The sequence below is a fragment of the Nyctereutes procyonoides genome, unplaced genomic scaffold (assembly GCF_905146905.1).
Source record: "Nyctereutes procyonoides isolate TBG_1078 unplaced genomic scaffold, NYPRO_anot_genome, whole genome shotgun sequence".
NCBI lineage: Eukaryota > Metazoa > Chordata > Mammalia > Carnivora > Canidae > Nyctereutes > Nyctereutes procyonoides.
The window spans coordinates 14,614,606-14,636,258 of NW_026575033.1; the positions used below are offsets into that span (position 1 = coordinate 14,614,606).

General features: G+C 37.4%; 1 protein-coding gene across 2 annotated transcripts in view; it reads left to right on the plus strand.

Annotated features, from left to right (window-relative positions):
* The first annotated feature begins 348 nt into the window (after positions 1 to 348).
* The window catches only part of NBEA (neurobeachin), a 672,481-nt gene continuing 651,176 nt past the window's right edge, over positions 349 to 21,653 (plus strand). For both annotated transcript variants that reach the window (XM_055317362.1, XM_055317363.1), the window contains exon 1: positions 349 to 1,147. In XM_055317362.1, coding sequence (XP_055173337.1) covers positions 848 to 1,147 — 300 coding nt within the window. In that variant the 5' untranslated portion in view covers positions 349 to 847. The remainder of the gene's footprint in view (positions 1,148 to 21,653) is intronic.

The following is a 21,653-nucleotide window of genomic DNA, read 5'->3' on the forward strand; positions in this document are numbered from 1 at the left end:
GGAGGAGGCGGCGAAGGCAAGACACGCTCACTGTGTCCTTCCCCACAGGGGGAATCCACCCTCAAGGGAAAAAGTGCGAGGAAGCCACCGCGCGCCCCGCCTCTACCAGCTCGCCCCAGGGCCTGGCAGCGGTCCCCGTGCACCTGCTCACCTGTCTGTCCGTTCTGGGTGGTTGGGGGAGGGACGGGGTGTCGGGGAGGGTGGGTGGGAAGGGATGGAGGGCAGGGCGGAGGAGGGGGTGCAGCGGGGCTCCGCCCCCGGAGGCTCTGCGCAGGCGCGGCGGCCGCTACCGCAGGCAGGGGGCGGCAACATGGCGGAGTGAGCGGCGGCGTCGGGGCTGCACAACAACAGGGGCGCCCGTAGCAGCGGCGGCAGCAGCGTCAGAAGCGTCGGCCGCAGCCCGAGCTCCAGCACCCGCCAGCGTCGTGGCCAGAGCTCGCGCCCCAGGGCTTTTCGGAGCGTCGGCCGCATCCCCGCGGGGGGCGGGCCGGGCCGGACGGACCGGGAGGGGGAGAGCGAGGCGGCGGCGGCGGCGGCACAGGCACAGGCACCGGCACCGGCACCGGCACCGGCACAGCTGCTGGGCGGGCACTGCCGCGAGCCGGGCGGGCAGCGGTTTGCGGCGCAGCCACCGCCGGGAATAAGCCCGGGAATAACCCGCCGCCTCTGCGGGGGAGGGCGCCGGAGCGGGCCGGGCTGACGCGCAGGCGGGAGCGGGCCCGGCGCCGCGGCGCTGGTGGATGCTCGGGCTCCGAGGCGACGGCCGGGGGGCGGGGGCCGAGGCAGGTGTAACGGAACCGGCGGAGGCAGCGCCTCTGCTCTTGCCTTCTCCGCAGAAGGGGGTCAAATGGCGAGCGAGAAGCCGGGCCCGGGCCCGGGGCTCGAGCCTCAGCCCGTGGGGCTCATAGCCGTCGGGGCCGGAGGCGGAGGCGGAGGCGGCGGCGGCGGCGGCGGGGGCGGCGGCGGGGGCAGCGGGATGGGCGAGCTGAGGGGGGCGTCCGGCTCCGGCTCGGTGGTGCTGCCCGCGGGGATGATTAACCCTTCGGTGCCGATCCGCAACATCCGGATGAAATTCGCAGTGTTGATTGGACTCATACAGGTCGGAGAGGTCAGCAACAGGGACATCGTGGAGACGGTGCTCAACCTGGTAAGGGAAGAGGCGTGCTCCCCATCTGGCCCCCGGCCCCCATCGCCGTGCTCCCCAGCCTCTCGCTCCCACGCACCCCGCACCCGCGCCCGCGCCCCCACCCCGGGGTCGCCCTCGCCGCGCGTCCCCGGGAGCACCGAGCGTCCGGCGGGTAGTGCCTGCCCAGCGGGTGACCTGCCTGCGCGCAGCCGTAGCCGCGCCACCTCCCTGCGCCTCTCGGGTCCTCTCCTGCCACCTGAGTGCGGTGCCCAACTTGACACCGCTTATTATCACTTCTCCTGGCTACGAGTAGAAATCATTCCTTGCCCTGCAGGTTTTGGGTCGGCTTGAGAGTTTCGTTAGGGGGAAGAGGAGGCCTCCTTTTCTCTGGGGGTTCTTTCTTGTACACTCTTAATTGTCTGTGGTGTCGCTCTCCGAGGATGGAAGCCTTGCCCCTGGAGCCTAAATTACCCCGTGCTACTGAAATGGGAGAAGCGCATTAGCTCTAACTTGAGCAGCTGGGGTGTGATGTTTTTGCATGAGAAAAATGATGCAGTTTTGCATCTGCCTTTAAATATATCCAGAGGGCCGTCAAGGAGAGTGTTGTGGCTCCATCCCCATCCCCATCCCCATCCCCATCCCCACCCCCATCCCCATCCCACCCCCCACCCCCTCGCCCCGTCTCCTCTTAGGCAGCCTTCTTCCCTTGTAATATGGCCCTGAATATGCTGACCTCCTAGTCTTTTTGTTGTTGTCGCGGTTTTTTGTTTTTTTGTGCACCCGAGATGTGAGGGCACCGAATCATACAGGTTGGTTTTCTACGTTGCCGTCTCAGAGCGTGGCATGTGGATAAAGGCTAGAGGAAAGGTGGTAAATGCAGCCATAGGTTTGGGTTTCTTTCGTGAGAAGAAAGAGTTACTGCAGAACTGTGTATGACTTAATGTTTTGCGCTATATACAGAGAGGCTGAGGAGTGTTCAAGATGTCAGGGGAAGAAATGAGAAGAAATAGAGGAGAATCATAAACTGCGGATAATTAAGAGTAGTTCATTTTTAGTGTTTTGCAAATGCAGTTTTTTGCTGCAGCAAAGATTTTAAAACAGTTTCCTCTGCAATATCTAGTCTTTGACATACTGTTAAGGCAGGGTTTTGGAAGACCAGGCTTAAATCAAGACCAGTCTATTGATTGTTGTATTTGGTGTGGAGTCACAGAAATATAAAAATATGCTTACAGGGAGATTTTATAATAGTCTGATTTTTCAGCCAAGCAATTATTTTTATTTGATTTACTGGAAAACTGAAAGAAAGCTGCAGCTACAGCAGTGGTGTCCTGAGATATGGATTAATGTCTATGGCTTATTATGAACCTCTTAAATTCACAGAAAAGTTAAAGCTGGTTTTTTTTTTTTTCTTTTTTTGCTAGTACCTCAAGTCAGAGATAGGAGAATGTGTCTTTGCTTTGTTATATTTATTACTGTTTAAATAGAATACACCTCTTTCTAACTCTATGTACCCTTAAAATAAATCACTATAAAAGTCATTGCAAGTTTGGGGAAATGTCACCTCAATATAACCTAATTCTTTTCAAAACAATACCAGAAATAGTGTTTCTTGATAGTTTTGATTTTAACCAGCAGCAAGTAGAAGGTCAGTACTTGCCTTTTCTTAAAATAAACAAGGTGAAAAAAAAATAAACAAGGTGAAATATCAAAATACAGTAGTATGTTAGCAGGTACTGTATTTCTGTAAATTCGAAAGAACACATTTAAAGTTTTCCAGCTTTCACCTAACCAATACCATTTTTACTTTAGATGATGTGATATTAGGTTATTTTAATACGTATTTGTATGCTTACTTAGCATACAAATACATTTTAACACGATGAGAGGCAATAGAGCTCTCCCAAGCTGGAAACTGATTTGAATGTGTAACCAGTTTGGACTCTGCAGCACTAGTGATGTATGCCAGATCAGTTCCTAACAGATGGGGTTCTATAGATATACAGTAGGTTAAGAAAGGAAGCGAAATACTTCTTTTGAGATAGAAAAGAAATTTAACTCTCCCTCAGTGCAATGAAAATCTGGCGTGAAGTCTCAGTATGCAAACATTATGTCAGAGACTAACTTTACTGTTAAGCTTAATTAGAGTAATCAGAAATAAGGTAATGCTGAAAGGTTACATCCCAAATCCACATAAAACCTTGTAACTGCATTGATTTTGGAATAAAAAAGGTTAGGTTTAAAATATCTTTGTACGTATTTAAAGAATGCAATAGGTCTTTAAATGGAAAGTTTTGGAGAAAAGAATATATGACAAAAGGAGCTATTTACTGTTAGGTTAATTATATTGATTTCGGAAGACAAATTGATCACTTGAAGGGTAATATTTCTTGAACCGTAGGTTTAGAGCTTTATCTTTCTAATATACTCATGATAGAAATGTTATGTGAAAATTTAAGCTGATTCTGAAAATATTTGGAAATCCTAGGCATTTAAAAAAATAATTATCAAAACTTAATTCTATTTACTTAAAAGATAAATCAGTACAATCCATTTGGGGAACTCAGTGACTGGTTAGAATTTGGAAGCCTCTAAATATTATTAGTATTATTATCTCTAAAATGAGTTTTTTTTTTTTTTTTACAATTTTCAATCTTAATTTAAAACATTGAATTTAAAAAGTGGTGGAAATAGTGAACGGAGGGGAAGAGAAGGGAGAGGAACTAATGAAACTTGAAAACAAAACAGTTTCTATGTTAAACAGTCTCAGTCACCTTTGCCAAATATTTTTCTGTTTTTCTTGTACGTTCTTTATCTCTGTATGAGAATACTAATACTTGGTTTTCAGGTGCTATTTCTCTCTAACCTTGCCCAAAGAATTAAAAGTTTTGCTGAGTAAAGTTTAAGCATGCAGTGAAAAATAGGACTCTACACAGCCATGGCTGTAATTTTTCTGCTTTTTGTTTGCCAAAGGTAGAGCTATTTCCATTACTCAGGTGGATTGTGAATTTGTGGAAGAATCATCAATGCAATGATAAATAGAATGAATAGTTTCTATTGTAGATGGGTATATTTTTTGTATAATGATACTTTTAACTTGAAGCATTAAAATATAGCACTTACTATAGCATCAGGAAGATGAGTAAATTAATTTGTAAATAGTGTTACAGTGAGAGTATACTGTCAAGAATTTTGCAGTGTAGCTGTGAGAGAAGCTGATCATCAACAAACTTTGGCTTTAGGAAGATTTTTTTTTTTTTAAGATTTTATTTATTAATTCATGAGAGACAGAGAGAGGCAGAGACATAGGAAGAGGGAGGAGAAACAGGCTCCATGCAGAGAGCCTGATGTGGGACTCGATCCCCGAACTCTGGGATCACGCCCTGAGCCAAAGACAGCCGCTCAACCTCTGAGCCACCCAGGCGTCCTTTTAGGAAGAATTATTTAATGAGGTGGTATAAGAGAGACTAACTGTAGATAAGGCATTTGGTTGCCTGTTTCAGTTAGAAAATAGGCATACTGCTTAATCCAGTGCTTCCTTTGTAAACGCCCTTAACATATGTTTATATAAGATTTTTCTGTCCTTAAAGTAAATGCTATGTAAGTATCATGTGTTGTTTGTTTATAACATGAAAGTTTCTTTTTATCAAAGATTTTAATATAAATATAGTTTTAGAAAAGATAAAACAGAGAACAGATATTTACTTAATGGAAGAATTCACACCAGGTTTGAATAGCTGTCTCGGGTAGTATAATTCTATAGCATTTAATTTGTAAATTTTTATTTGCAAATTACAGTGCAATGTTAGTTATCTTTACTTGTAGAAAATATTTCCTCTGATCATTTCATTTTTTAACGTGTGAATGGCATATTGTATTGAAAGCAATACAAGATACTTTTCCTGGGATTTGTGAGCAAATTTCCTCTACTGCTGTGCATATGGGTTATAGTATTTTTGTTAAAACGGAATTTATAAGTGATTCTCTCATACTTGAATGTGACAGTAACTTAGAGTTTTTCATTTGTAGCGTGATAATCAGAATCATTTTCACTTTAAAGATACTTAGAATTTCGCAAACAAAAGGTATGTTTTGCATCTGAACTAAATTTATTTTGAAAATAGGCAGTTGCATCAGGAAAGTCCTTAATATTAACAGAACCACATTTACTTATATTTAAAGATGATTTTCTGCATTTTAACTTATGTTGTCATGTAAGTCTTTTCATATTAACTTGAATTATATTTTATTTTTGCTATTGGATATTGAAAGTTAAATTAAGAATGAATTTGTAAACTTTGGAAGTTGCACTATCTAGAGTTCTGAGATTTTCCACAGAAAGATTAATTTAGTCATGTAATGACACTAAAGCAGTCTTGATGAGCACTGAGAAATGCATAGAATTGTTGAATCATTATATTGAACACCTGAAACTAATGTGACACTGTTACGTTAATATACTTGAATAAAAAAAGACAGTAAAGAACAAATATTCTATAGCCAGATTATGAACAAGGTATATTAACTCTGAGTATTTCATATACTGCTAGTCAGTTTTTGGCAAATACTGTGCTGTTAAATAAATGTATCTCTTTGCCATGCTTTTCTGTAAACACAGTGTGGTCCTAACAGATTCAATCCCCATTTTGGATCACTGATGTAGTACTGTATCATAAAATTCAGCCATCTACATTTTTGACTGTTTATTTTAAATATTTTGCATCGGTCTCATAGGCTTCTAATTTCTTGCTTGTACTTTTCATATTTTGTGCATTGTCAACTTACATCTTTTCAAAAGTTGGTGTTTTGCCATTTAATTTTTACGAAAGATCTACATTACTACCTATTTTTGTTAGCCAAAAGAAATCTGAAGAAGATTTTTGCTTTTACAAAAAAAGCCATTACTGTAGCTGTAATAGGTCTTTTGTAAAAGCAAAGTAGCATATTGCCAACTTCTGGAGAGTGGGAGATACCCTTTGCTTTATGCCATTTTGGCTTATGAAAAGTTTCATAGGAACACTCTACTTTTGATTAGTGGGGAAACCAGTATCTCCTAATAAAAAGACACACCTATCACTCTCCAGTATTGTTATTTATTTATATGTCCAGTATTGTTATCTATCTATCTATCTATCTATCTATCTATCTATCTATCTATCATCTATCTATTATTTATATGTGTTGCCCCTCCTATGCTGTGAACGCCATGAGGGCAAGAGGCTATTTTATGCATACATACAGTCCCTGACTTAACTGAATTCAGCTTATGATTTTTTTGACTTTACAGTGGTGCAAAAGTAATACACACTTATTAAAAACCATACTTAGAATTTTGATCTTTTCCTGGGCTAGTGATACACAGTATGATTCTCTCTTGTGATGCTAGGCAGCAAGTCATATCTCCCAGTTAGCCCACTGGATCATGATGTTGAACAGCTGATACACTGACAGCCATTCTGTACCTGTACAGCTATTCTTTTTTTTCTGTACTTTCAGTACAGCATTCAATAAATTGCAGGAGATATTATAACTTAACTATTTTATTATAAAATAGGCTTTGAGTTAGATGACTTACCCAATTGTAGGTTAATGTAAGCATTCTCAGCATTTTTAAGATGGGCTAGGCCAAGCAGTGATGTTCGGAATGTTAGATGTATTAAATGCATTTTTGACTTTTGATGTTTTCAACTTAAAATGGGTTTATTAGGATCTAATATCAGGATTTGAGGATTCATATTCATTTTTTATGTTTTTGGCTCTTGGGTAAGTTAAATGAATTTTGAGTAGGCATGACCCTATTATTAGGAAGTAGAGGACCAGTTTCTGAAATTATGATCAACAGTAAGGTCCAGACCCAAGATCCTGAAATAAATGAGACTCATTTAATGTATTGTCTAGTTCTATGACTAGAAAAGCGTGTTGAGAATATGTATTCATTATATAGGCCTTACTACACATGTAAATGTTATTTTAAACTGGAATATTAGGAGAAGTAAGAATCTGATAAGACTTTTCCTTACAATAAACCTATGTGTATGTATTCAAATATATAAGCACATGACAAAGATTATGTTATTATTAGCAAGGAATGCATACGGTGCTTTGAGTAGAAATTAAAAAGTGTTCCAATATGTCATATTACCAGGAGTAGTGGACATCTCTTGTTTTTGTCTGTCTAGCATACATATTTCCCTTTTTGGTAAAGATATTGCATTTGCCTTTGAGGAACCACTTATCCACCACTTTTGGTTCAGCTGTTTAGGTGGGTTGGGCATATTTACACAGGCATGGCTAGAATCCCTATGATTGGTGCAGGGATGAACATTTCAACTCAAAAGGAGTCACAGGGTCAGTCATAGGACTTGTGCTGAAACTCTATAGGGGATGCTGAACGTAGATTCATCCTATAGCTATATTGAAGTGCCTATATTAGATTTTGACTAGGTATGAAGAGAGAGAGAAATATTATATACATATATATATATATATTTAAGATTTATTTATTTTACAGACTGTGAGCATGAGCATTTGCATGAAGAGGGGTAGGGACAGAGGGAGAAAGAGAACCTGGAGCAGACTTCCTGTTGAGCGTAGAGCCCAATGCTGGGTCAGAGCTGGACTTGATCCCATGATCTCCTAAGGTCATGCATGACCTGAGGTGAAATCACAAGTTGGATGTTTAACTGACTGAGCCAAGAGAGACAGAAGTAACATTCTTGAGCCCCTGGAGTTCCCTGTGATTATCTTCTAACCATCATTAAAATTTATTATTATTTTAGCTTGTGATTATCTTCTAACCATCATTAAAATTTATTATTATTTTAGCTTAAAGTCATTTTAAATTGGAACTTTGTCACTTGTAAATGGAAAGAATCCTTACTAGCATAGACTTTAGGAAATGGATGTTGTCAGGAACAGACCTTAAACGTTGAAATGGAGTATAAGGCAATGAGGACTTTGCTTTCCCCTAGAAGTTACTTTTAAGGAATTGCAGAACACCTGTTTTAAATTGTCACCTGTGTTATCTTTGCCTATGGAATTACTGAGGTGGTAACTTTAGTGATATTGTAGTGTTTTGGCCACTTTTTGTGGCCTTCATTGATAATGTTTCATAAGAGGGCAACTAGCTTTGGTACAGGCAGATGTCCTTGAAAGCAGAGAGAGAAAATACTGTCTTGCCAAGTAAGAGTGGCCTTTTCTGCATAGCAGAGAATCAGAATATCAAGAACTTTGAAGGTTGAAAAGACTTTTTTTTTTTTTTACCCCATCCTAAAGTTGGTAAGAGGAAAGGCAAGAGGTTAAATTAGAATCACATAAAATTCTGTTTTATAAGCTTCTCTCAAGCACCTCATGCATTCCTGACCAAAGTAACAATCCAGTTACTAAAGAGCTTTAAAAGAGAGCGCTTCCAGGGAATGAGTAACAGTATAGCCTGTGCCTCCTCACCCAGGTTATTGTTTCAAATTGCTTCAAGGAAAATCACTAAGCTGAGGGTGAAGGGAATGACTACCATGAAAGTCTATTGCTGGGAGACTGAATATTGTTAGGAAATTTTTAGAAGTCGGAAACCTTTTTTTTTTTTTTTTTTTGGTATTTTTTTTTGGAGTTTGATTTGCCAACATCTAGTATAACACCCAGTGCTCATCCCATCAAGTGCCCCCCTCAGTGCCTGTCACCTAGTCACCCCATGCCCCTGCCCACATCCCCTTCCTACCCCTTGTTTGTTTCCCAGAGTTAGGAGTCTCTCATGGTCTGTCACCGTCTCTGATTTTTCCCACTCATTTTCTCTCCTTTCTCCTATAATCCCTTTCACTATTTTTTATATTCCCCGTATGAGTGAAACCATATAATGTTTGTCCTTCTCCGATTGACTTACTTCACTCAGCATAATACCCTCCAGTTCCATCCATGTTGAAGCAAATGGTGGGTATTCATCCTTTCTGATGGCTGAGTAACATCCCATTGTATGTATAGACCACATCTTCTTTATCCATTCATCTTTCAATGGACACTGAGGCTCCTTCCACAATGTTGCTATGGTGGACATTGCTGCTATAAACATTGGGGTGCAGGTGTCCCGGCGTTTCACTGCATCTGTATCTTTGGGGTAAATCCCCAGCAGTGCAATTGCTGGGTTGTAGGGCAGATCTATTTTTAACTCTTTGAGGAACCTCAACACAGTTTTCCAGAGTGGCTGTACCAGTTCACATTCCCACCAACAGTGCAGGTGGGTTCCCCTTTTTCCACATCCTCTCCAACATTTGTGGTTTCCTGTCTTGTTAATTGTCACCATTCTCACTGGTGTGAGGTGGTATCTCATTGTGGTTTTGATTTGTATTTCCCTGATGGCAAGTGACGTGGAACATTTTCTCATGTGCTTGTTGGCCATGTGTATGTCCTCTTTGGTGAAATTTTTTTTCATGTCTTTTGCCCATTTCATGATTGGATTGTTTGTTTCTTTGCTGTTGAGTTTAATAAGTTCTTTATAGATCTTGGATACCAGCCCTTTATCTGATAGGTCATTTGCATATCTTCTCCCACTCTGTAGGTTGTCTTGTAGTTTTTGTTGACTCTTTCTTTTGCTGTGCAGAAGCTTTTTATCTTGATTAAGTTCCAATAGTTCATTTTTGCTTTTGTTTCCCTTGCCTTCATAGATGTATCTTGCAAGAAGTTGCTGTGGCCAAGTTCAAAAAGGGTGTTGCCTGTGTTCTCCTCTAGGATTTTTATGGATTCTTGTTTCACATTTAGATCTTTCCACCATTTTGAGTTTATCTTTGTGTCTGGTGTAAGAGAATGGTCTAGTTTCATTCTTCTACACATGACAGAATTTTCCCAGCACCATTTATTGAGGAGACTATCTTTTTTCCAGTGGACAGTCTTTCCTGCTTTGTCAAATATTAGTTGACCATAGAGTTGAGGGCACATTTCTGGGTTCTCTATTGTGTTCCATTGATCTATGTGTCTGTTTTTGTGCTAGTACCACACTGTCTTGATGATTACAGCTTTGCAGTATAACTTGAAATCCAGCATTGCGATGCCCCTGGCTCTGGTTTTCTTTTTTCAATATTCCCCTGGCTATTCAGGGAAAAGATTGGTAAACTGTACCTTGACAAGATTCTGGCTTTGATGCTAATTCAACCAGTTGACTGAAGTTAATTGGTCAAAAGGTTATTATGATTTTAGGAAAACTACTTCTTTAACTGACTGTAAGTCTGGTAAATGAAGACTTGTGTTCTTTTCCTTCTAAGGCAGTTCTAAGCTTAGGTAAGAGGAAGTAGGCTGCTAAAGCAGTGTAGCTGCTGGACAGAAAATCTAAGGCCATAAGGGTAGATGGACAAATGAGGTCTTCTGATCTAGGAGAAATGAATACATCTGAACTGGCTGAACAAGGAACTTCATTGCTGGGATAAGAAATTCTTGCCACTCTAACTGGTAGTGTATGTGCTGTGCTTCAGATTAAGGACCATGGTTTATCTTTGCCACTCTTCTAAGTAGGAATTTTTATTTATGTTCTTTTATCATCCTATGTTAAGTATCAGGGAGATAAATTTGTTATATAGCTATATGTTGTCAGATAATGACATACCACCAAAAAGAACACACATTTGGACCTGACCAATTCATAGCACAAAGATTTTATTTATTAGACTTGTAGCCTGATGCAGTAACTTGAGTTATCTTTGTCTATTCCTTACCTCCTCCTCACCCTGCATCCCCTTAAAGTGATGAGTACCTTTTTTTTTTTAGTATTGTGGCTAAGGTAGTAACATTGTTAAACATGGGTATTAAAAATTATGTATATAAGAAGGAAGTGACTGTATAAGGTGTATGGGGCTAGAATATTACAATTTTCTATTGGTTTTGGCTGCATAATATCCATTCTTTCTGCTGCTAACAGTTCTAGATTTTTTTAACACTCCTTTGAGGAGTCATCCCTTCTTGACTCTGTTTATATGGTTTGGAGTTTCCCTGGATTCCTTTCAGCTTTCCTGAATCAGAAACAGAATCTGGACCTGGCTCATCAGTAACAACTTTTGGTTAAAAATCTAGCTGCACATCTGAATAGCTTGGTAACTTCTTTCATTTGTCAGAGGAAGAGAAAGATACCATTGGAGTGGATACGACGTTTAGAATATAAGTCAAATATAGACTGGCAGTCTGTTGCCATGAAGCAGAGTGTACTTGAGAATGGACCTATCACAGAGGCACTTAGAACCAAGAGAGATTACGGATGACATCTATGAAACCATTCGGGCCCAACATATCCCCAGACTTTTCAATGTATTAATAAGCAAATATATTTCCTGTTTTATTTTTTTAAGCTAGTTTGAGTTGGGTTTCTATCCATTGCACCCCAGTGATTCCTGACCAATATTCTAAATTAAATTAAAACAAAACAAAACAAAACAAAAACCTTAGGTGTTAGGTATTACAGGACAAGTCATAAGAAAAATATTAACTTGCCAATGGAATTGCTCTATTTCAAGAAGAAATATATATTGCTAACTAATACAGAAATTTATTTTCACCAACAACATAATAGTGATTATGGAAAACAAATGATTAAAGAGAAAATTACCATTGTTTCCCAGGCATGCTAATTTTTTTTTTTTTTTTTAGATTTTTTTAATAGAAAACGTGTGTGCATAGGTGGGCACGAGCTGGAGGCGGGGCAGAGGGAGAGGGAGAAGCAGAGTCCTTGCTAAGTAGGGAGTCTGATGATGGGGTCGGGGGCAGGGGCTCGATCCCAGGATCCTGAAATCATGACCTTGGCTGAAAGCAGATGCTTAACCTACAGAGTCACCCAGGGGCCCCACTAAAGTAATCTTGAATGATGTTGTAGGGCATGTAAAATGTTAACAGCTGTTCTGAATGACATTTTAACCTATGTCTTAAGAGATTTCAAGAGATTCTTGTTATTAATCCTTAGTTCTTTAGACTAAGGAAGAATTACCTGTGGACAAGTATGAGCAATAAATGTAATTTTATGACATTAAGAAATTGGCAACAACATAAATGTTCAACGATAGACAAGGTTAAGGTTAAATAAATTATTTTACATCCACATTATGATATCATATAGCCATTAAAACTTTATATGCCTCAGCTTCCTTATATGTAAAAGGGGATATTTAACTCAAGGTTGTTGGGCAGATTAAATGAAATAATATATGTAAAGCATTTGATACACAGTTTATTTAAGGCTTACCATTGTTACCTTTATTCTTATCTTGAATCTGAGGATAATCTGATCATAGAGAAAAGTTAATGATCTAAATAAAACCGAGCTATTCTCTTTTAGTTTGGAGTTCCTGAGCCCTGTGAATCTGTCAGAGAAGGGGTCTCAGGTACTCATAGATCAGGCTTTCCTGGTGAATCACAGGAGGTCTGTTCTCTGGCATTCTGCATAGTCTTTAGTAGTACCTGAGGTAGTTTTTCCTAATTACCTAGTTTTGTATAAGGAAGATGGAAAACTGGGGAAGGAACAGACATGAAGTAACACAAGTTCCTTTGCCTGGGATCACTTCTATCTCTTCCTTCCCTCACATGGCTGAATTTTGCATACAGATATAGTAGGATACAAATGGTGATCCTAGTAAATAATTCCTCCCTTTGGGAGTATTAGCTTAAATATTTAGGAGACTACTTGAGTAATAAGTCTAAGGGGCAAGTTAGAGGATTAAAAACTATTTTGTGATCAGTTTTTTGGGAAAATATTAATAGCTCTTAACTGTTTAAAATACACTTGTAAAATTGTACTGTGTTAACTAGTCCTCAGAATAACTTCTTGTTCAGATACCATTCCTTCTCTACAGATGTGGAAACTAAGGCTGCAGGAAATGTGAAGTAGTTAGATAAGGCTATGTGGGTATTAAGCAGCAGAGTTGGGACTCATGCCTTCATATTCAAAAGCTAGAGTCTTTTATATTATTAAACAAAGTGAAGCTACTTAGAAATTATTCTAAAGGCCAGCATTATATGAAGAGATGATGTTGGAAGGGAGGGTCCAGCCAACCTCAGTGAGTTGGTGTTGTTGTAGGGAATGCTGCCCTTGGATGACTCAGGACTAGCAGTCTACAGGAAATCAAAATGAATGCAAGACAATTTGATGGATTTGTATACAAAAGTGATTTTAGCAAAACTATATTGTGAACTATTTATTTTTGAGTTTTGGGGAATAATTGGTTATACAGTATTATAAATGGTAACTAATTTTGAATTGTTTACCTTTTCTTAGGCTAAATGTTGGTACTTTGGATATTACCTTGAACCAGAGTAATAGCATGCATTAATATATTTATTTTATGTAGAAAAAGTAGATTTGTTACATATTAGTATTAATTAAATGAACCCTCACGTATATTATGTTTGTTTGGGTAGAACAAGTGAGTTATAGAAGGAGTTATTCTAGAGCCTAGGTAACATAATTTCCAGTTTGTAAAGCAAACATTGATAAATGGCAAATTTTATGGAAGTGTAAATGTCTAGATATATTTGTCTTTAGCAAATACCTTCATTTTTCTTAGAGAAATAACCTGCAGCTGATTTAAAGATGGCATATACATATTTTTACTGTTACCTTAAAAATTTTTACTTATGGGTAGGGAATTGGCATTTAATAGATTGGGTTTGGTTTCATACCTTAATGTTTTTAATATCCTCTCCCAGCACCTTTGAAGTAATTGTGATTTTACTTTAGTATAATAAGTAAACGACAGCTGAAGTTAAGTGGCTTGTTCAAGTTTGCAAAAAGAGTTTAGTTGCAGAAATGAGACTCAAAGCTGGATGTTCCATTTTCAGGTTCATTGCTCTTTAAAATATACAGAAGCCTTTAATGATGATGATGACAGTGATAGCAGCTTGCACTTACTGAAGCAGTATGTTAAGCATATGATGTGTATTATCTCATTTTATCATCTTGATAAATGTAAAATCTTCAATGAAATAAAATAGTTGTCTTTCTGAGTTAAACTAAGTCTAGTATCCTAAAAGAGTTATATAAGCAATATAAGCTTATAAGCAATATTTTATTATAAAAGGTCATAAAATTATTTTACTTGATTTGTACTAATTCTGTATAACTTGATTACCCTTTCAAAGTCCTTGAATGTAAATTATTTAAATTAGTTTAAAAATCGTATGAGATATGAGTAATCCCTGGAAAATTGTTTCTTTTATTATACTGTATTGACTGTTACTTGCTAAATAATTATTGCATTTCTCAAGTCATCTTATTCTTCCACCTTTGTCTAAAGAACACCTACTTGTGTTTCAAGATTTAATTCTCATCCCTTCCATAGGCCATACCTTCTTTGATCTTTCCCTAAAAGCTCTTCCTGCCATCTTGTGCTCTCCCATATCATTTTGTACATTCTTCAGATTCAGCACTTGCACATTCTATTTTAAAGATTTGTTTAAATATTCAAACTACTCTAGAGCCTCTGAATCCCTTGAGATCAGAACATTGTGTTATTCACCTTGGTATCATGAGTACTTATTGTAGAATCTGGAATTTTGTGCTGCTTATTGAACTTGTTTTTGGAATGAGAATTTTTTCACATGTGATATAGTTTGCTTATTTTGGTCACTTTTGACTTGGGTATAAATTTTGTCTTTGCAGGCTTTTGTGATTCTCCTGATTTCTATGTTTGCCTCTTTTTTAACATTTCAATTTTTATTTTTCTCGGTGTGTGTGGGGAAAGCTAAAGATATTTAGGTGTATATATTCATGGTTTATGTTTAAAATAAAGTTTAAATTTGAAAAGGATTATAGAGTCTTCAGATCTGGTGAAGTAGCCTGATTCTATCACTTGCCTAGGCAAGGAAAGAGAACCAGATAGGTTAAGATCCTGCGGTTTTAAAGAGACTAGGACTTAACACCTAGATTCCCTGACTCTTAGTTCAGTGCTGTTTTTCATTTGTTCCACTTTGCCCCAGCTCATTTCAAACAGAAGCATGCTTTTGTTTTGTTTTGTTCTGTTTTTTGTTGTTGTTGTTGCCCCCCCCCCCCCCCCCCCGCAGGCTCAGGATATTTAAAGTAATGATTAAAGAAATTACTGAGTAATCCTAACCTAGTGTTCTATTGCCAGAGTAAAGATACTCATTGGGCATATAAAAAAGAATTGCATAGTCCCTCCCTTCAATTAACTGAAGTTTCAGCACAGGAAATAGAAGAATAAGCAGATAAATTACAGTGTTAAATAGGGATATTACAAAGATTTAAATAAAATGCCATAGAGACAGTGGATCCACTAACTTTTCCTGAAGGATTCTAGGAAGGTCACATTGTTAAGTGACTTTTGAACTGGATCTTAAAGGACAAGCAGCTATTTTCAAAGATAAAAAAGGGAAGAATGGAAAAGCTTTCTACAAAGAGGGCATAGCTTACATAAGGACTCAGATCATTAGGGAGTGTTTCCATGGCTTTGTCAATGTTAACTACAATCTATAGTTAGGTCAACCTTATTTCTTCTTATTGAAATCCCTCTGTTTTAATCCATGAATGTTCACATTTTTTTTTCCCTTCTCAGGCGTACTCAGGAGATTAACATTTATTAAAGTCCAATTCAGTGAATTATTTCAGGAGTTCTGTATATGTCGGTAACTTTTTTGTACTCATCCAGACCTCTGATAAGTTGACTCTTTAACATAGAAGGGTATACCTTTTTCCTGTCAACTTTTACTTTCTTTTGACTGTTGAAAGATATAATATTTGTTATACTGTTGTGTAATAATTATGTACACATAGTAGGCATTCAATAAATGCTAGATGAATAATGTATAAAAAAAAAAGGAATGGGGTGCCTGGATGGCTTAGTTCTAGAACATGTGACTCTTGATCTTGTGATTGTGAGTTCGAGCCCCACATTGAGAATGGAAATTATTAAAAAAAATAAAATCTTTAAAAAAATAAGGAAAGATTCATATAGGCAGAGGATAGAGGAAACTTATTTTGAGTGTATGGTACCTGAGAAGAGAAACTTAAGCTGAATAGATAAAATTTAACTGATGGCATTGACTTCTATTTCTAGTACTTTTTTTTTGTAATAATAAATTTATTTTTTATTGGTGTTCAATTTGCCAACATACAGAATAACACCCAGTGCTCATCCCAACAAGTGCCCCCCTCAGTGCCCACCACCCAGTCACCCCCACCCCCTGCCCTCCTCCCCTTCACCACCCCTAGTTTGGTTCCCAGAGTTAGGAGTCTTCCATGTTCTGTCTCCCTTTCTGATATTTCCTACCCATTTCTTCTCCCTTCCCCTATATTCCCTTTCACTATTTTTTATATTCCCCAAATGAATGAGACCATATAATGTTTGTCCTTCTCCGATTGACTCATTTCACTCAGCATAATACCCTCCAGTTCCATCCACGTCAAAGCAAATGGTGGGTATTTGTCATTTCTAATGGCTGAGTAATATTCCATTATATACATAAACCACATCTTCTTTATCCATTCATACTTCGATGGACACCGAGGCTCCTTCCACAGTTTGGCTATTGTGGACATTGCTGCTAGAAACATCGGGGTGCAGGTGTCCCGGCTATTTCTAGTACTTTTTGAAATGTGTAATTACTGTCCTTCTAAAGATACTGATGCTTTGTTCGTACTACAAATTAATTATTTGGATATGAATTTCATATATGTGCATTTGAATAATGTTTGTTTTCCTTAGTGCTTAGCTTGGCAGGTATTTCTATGAGTGGTAAGATAAGTTGGGTTTTATGAGTAGCTAAGGAGAGCTACACACAAAAAAATAGTTTGCAAAATCTCCAGTTATTTGAACTCTTACTAAAAGAAATGGTCTTTTCCCTTTAACACATTGTAGCCATATGCATGAGACTAAGAGAATAGACATAAGGTATGTTACCAGGTATTTTCTAAAACCTGTTATTCATGTTATTTCCAAATTGATGTGTTCCCCTACTATCCTAATCTCTGAAACTCCACAGATCATTTTTGGGGAGATGCCGTGTAGTTTTTATATGCAGTATTCTCTTAAAGCCATAACATTTTAAAAATGTTCCTGTATACTATATCCAACTGGGAAGGAATATGCTTTTGTTGGGAAATGAATATCTCCAAATAAATCCTTTTATTATTAACATTTAAAATCTGTTTCTGATATGCTATATTTAATTTAGCTATATTTTAGTCAATTTTTAAAGATAATGTTAGGCATCCAGCACACTTCAACAAATAGGCTTGAGTATCTTAAAGAAAATGTATTTTTAATGGTGGTAAAATGTGGCTTTAGAAGTCAGTAGAATTTATTTTTATTTTTTCAAATGTCATTACTTCTAGGTTTATTTCAAAGTTAACTCTGTTTATTCCAAGTCTTTATGTCCTTTATTATTGTGATAAAATATACAATAGGAGAAAATTCACCAGTATAACCACTTATAAGTGTGCAGTTTAGTGGCACTACTACAAGTAAGTACATTAGCACTGTTGTGCAACCACCACCACCATCCATCTCCAGAACTTTTTTCCATATTCCTAAATTGAACTCTGTACCAATTAAATAGTAACATCCAGTCCTTTTTCCTCAGGCCCTGGTGACCACCATTATACTTTTCTGTCCCTGTGAGTTTGACTGTTCTTGGTACCTCATACAAGTGTAATCATATAGTATTTGTCCTTTTGTGTCTGGCTTAATTGCACTTAGCATAAGTCTTCACAGAATAAGAGTTTTTTATTCAAGCCCGTCTCCATTGACAACACAGATAAGATACTCTGGAGACTATATTTGTATGTTACATTTATAAATTCATGATCTGCATGCATCACTTTCTTTGTTGATGTAACCAAAAAAACACGTCTCCAATAAGAAAAAGTAATTTCTATATGATTCAGGTTCTTTACTCCTATTCTTGAATATTACATGGACTAGAGATGTACAGACTATAGTAAATAGTTTTTTTAAAAAAATATACTCTCTTTCTCTCATTTGCTTCTTTCCCATAATACAGTTGCTCTTTGATCCTTTTATCCTGGAACTTGTCAAAAAATCAGCCCATAGTTCTAACCCTGTAAATTCTTAGTATTCCTCTTTCTTCTAAATTACAAAGCCTAAAATAATTTCCATTTAGATTGGTAAGACAGTCTCAGAGGGTGGGGGAAGTGAAGGCCTTCACTTCTGCAGGCCAAGCCAGAATTCTCTTGAGTAAGTATAGAGAAACAAAGACCAGAACACTCACATGTGAATAATTCCTGTCACCTAAAAAATTAATTAATTATGGAAGACAGCAGCTAATTTGTTACAGTGACTTCAGTTTCTTACGGAATATTCAGTAGTGATTTTGCCTCAATTCCTCCTTCATTAAAAAGAAAACAAAAACCTGTAATTTATTTTTCCTTAAGAGTTTTTTTTTAAATGTGCTTCCATTAAACAATCTGTTTTAAAAGAAAAAAAAAAAACCTTTTCTCTAAAATTTATCTATCATGTTATCTACCTAGTTACAAGCTTTGAGAGAGCATGCCCTTATCTGCTTGAACTCACTTTATATGGTACACAGCTTCTGAAGATGATTAGTTTTAACCCTTTTTTCCTTTGTCTTAAAGAAATAACATAATTTATTCATTTTCTTTTATACCGTTGGCCTAGTTTATCTTTTTCTTTTAAAGATTTTATTTATTAATTTATTAGAGCACATGCAAGCTTGTGTGTGGTGGGGTGGGGGAGGCAAGCCGACTCCATGCTGAGCTTGGAGTCCAGTGGGAGGGAGGCTTGATCTTATGAATCTGAGATCATGACTTGAAACAAAATCAAGAATCAGGTACTTAACCAGATGTGCCACCCAGGTGCCCCTAGGCCTAGCTTATCTTAAATAACTTACTAAAGATTTATTAATCATGGCTATACTTATGTCATTTTAAAGTCTACTGAAAACTTTGTCTCTTGTAAGTTTGTCTTTTTATATATTTACTACTTGTTTTGAAGTGCCATTTCTTTGCTTGTGTGTAGCTATACTATCCAGTGTAGAAGCCACTACATTTTGGGGCTATTGAGCACTTCTTACAATGTGGCTAGTAAGAATGTAGATGTGCTTTAAGTTTAAAATACATACCATTTTTAAAGACTTAGTCTGAAAAAAAAAAGAAAGTAAACTATCTCATTAATTTTAATATTGGTTACAGGTTGAAATGAAAATATCTTGGTCATGTTGCCTCTTGGGTTATTATATTATAAATAAGATATGTATATATATTAAAGTTAACTTCACCTGTTTCATTTTACTTGTTTTAAGTGGCTATCAGATAAACTTTTAAATTATATAGGGTCACATTATTTTATTTTTTGCGTACAGCTATCTTAATTATTAGGTATATAGCTAACTCAGTAATTAGGTCTCGTATTGAAAACTTTGGGAAGTAAATTACACTTTGCATGATTTCCTAAACTTACCATGTAGTTACCCTTTATCTTTGAAGACAAAAGGATTCACTCTTAGAGTATGTTCTAATAAGTAAATATTAGTAAGTATAAGTTAAGTAAGTAGGGGATGATGGATTCAAATTTTAAAGTTGTGGTTGAGGGAAGGGACAATGAAGAGATTTTCCCAATACCTGATGAAGGTTCTCATACATACTAAGTACTCAATATTAATTTTAAAAAATGTTTAGGTTGAGATTTGAAAAGGTGGTTGATGGTAGGGTATATGACACCTATATTTTACGGGGTAAAAGCTGTAGTTTACACCTATGTAAATTTGGGCCCCTTGGAGAGAGGAGGTGAGTTTGGTTTTCATTGCCTACCCTCTTGAGGTGAAAGAGTTAGATCTCTGTGGGCATTTGTAGTTCATGAATAAGAGAGAAGGTGGAGGAAGAGAAGTGAGGATGTTAGAAATTATTTTGATTTTCATCAGTCTCATAAAATCAGAATTCTAAAAATTTTATCAAAGTAAAGTTAATGGTTTTCTGAAATCTAGAGGAAAATTCAAGCTGGCTTGATACAGTTCAGTATCAGGATCACCATAAATAAGTCTTTTTCTTTAACCGGTCTGGTATAAGTACTGTTTTGAATTTTTCTTCCTCTGTAAGGAAATTCTGTTCCCTCCCACTGCTGAAAAGATGCTGATTATAGTTTTTTCATAGAGTTCCAGAATTGAAAGAATGTTCCAGAAAAAAAAATGTTAGAAGTTAGGTCAAGTATAATTATTATATGTAAAAATGCAGTAACTATTTATAAGGTAGCATATTTACTTGTCTAGGTTTTTAAGAGTTGAGATTTAATGTTCATCTTTACCAAAGTTTGACTTTTCACATTGTTGTCTTTGGAGTATCTGTTACTATGAATAAAATATGCTAAGGTGTGAATTATTTTTTGCTAGTGGTTAATCTGTTCACATATTTGTTTCATTGCTATTATTGTTGAAATCATCTCCACCTGGCAGGCAGCAGACCCTAATTGAGTGGGATTGTAGGCTCATTCTTTTAACCATTCACTCTACTAAGTTTAGATTCAAATGGAAGTATAACCCATTTTCTTGGTCTCATTGGTACCACACAGGGCCTGAGTGAACTCATTGGTCACAGTTCAACAAGATTGCCTAAATGGTCATGAAATTGTTTTGAACTATTAACATTTTCTCATCTGGGATCAAAAGCATTCATTTTTAGGATGATTGGCTTATTTTAGGGATGGGTTGAGTAGCTATTGAAGGAACATTTTTCTCTGTGAAAATACTCTTAGAAACTTCTATAGGAATTATGTTGAGCAAATATATTTTAGTCAGATTTACTGATTTAAGTTAATTATATTGGGCTCTTTTTATTTTAGAAATAATGTTTAACCTGATTAGTGATTGCACTCTGAAAGGTAAACTAATATATTTTAGTTACTGCGTGACAAACTGTCATTCAGAATGACAGCTGAATCTAATTACATTGAAAATTATGCTGCCAAACTCTGAAATAAATTGAAGATGACCTGCTTAGGAAATATGGGATATAGACATTTACAACATAGATTAGTTCCAAGGAGAGAGTGGTTGGGGTTTTGGATCAATATCATAAAGTGTTTTGTATCTTAGAGCTCTAATTTATTATCTATGTATGTAAAAGGAATAAAGATATATTAATAGAGAGGTAGTTTATTAGAATACAATTTAATAATTAGATGTATCACATTTGTGATATATGTTATTATTAAGAAGGGCCTCTATTGGGGATCCCTGGGTGGCTCAGCGGTTTAGCGCCTGCCTTTGGCCCAGGGTGCGATCCTGGAGTCCTGGGATCGAGTCCCACATCGGGCTTCCTGCATGGAGCCTGCTTCTCCCTCCTCCTGTGTCTCTGACTCTCTCTCTCTCTCTCTATGTCTATCATAAATAAATAAATATTAAAAAAGGGGCCTCTATTAATATAGTTTATTCCTGAAGAAAAACCAGAGTTCTTATAAAAGCTTTGTTTTGTATTGTGATAGGCAGATATTAATGTTTAATATGCACTGTTACTGAATTATATAGCATTCTATAATTGACTTAATTACTTTTCTTTTTTTTTTTTTAAGATTTTATTTATTCA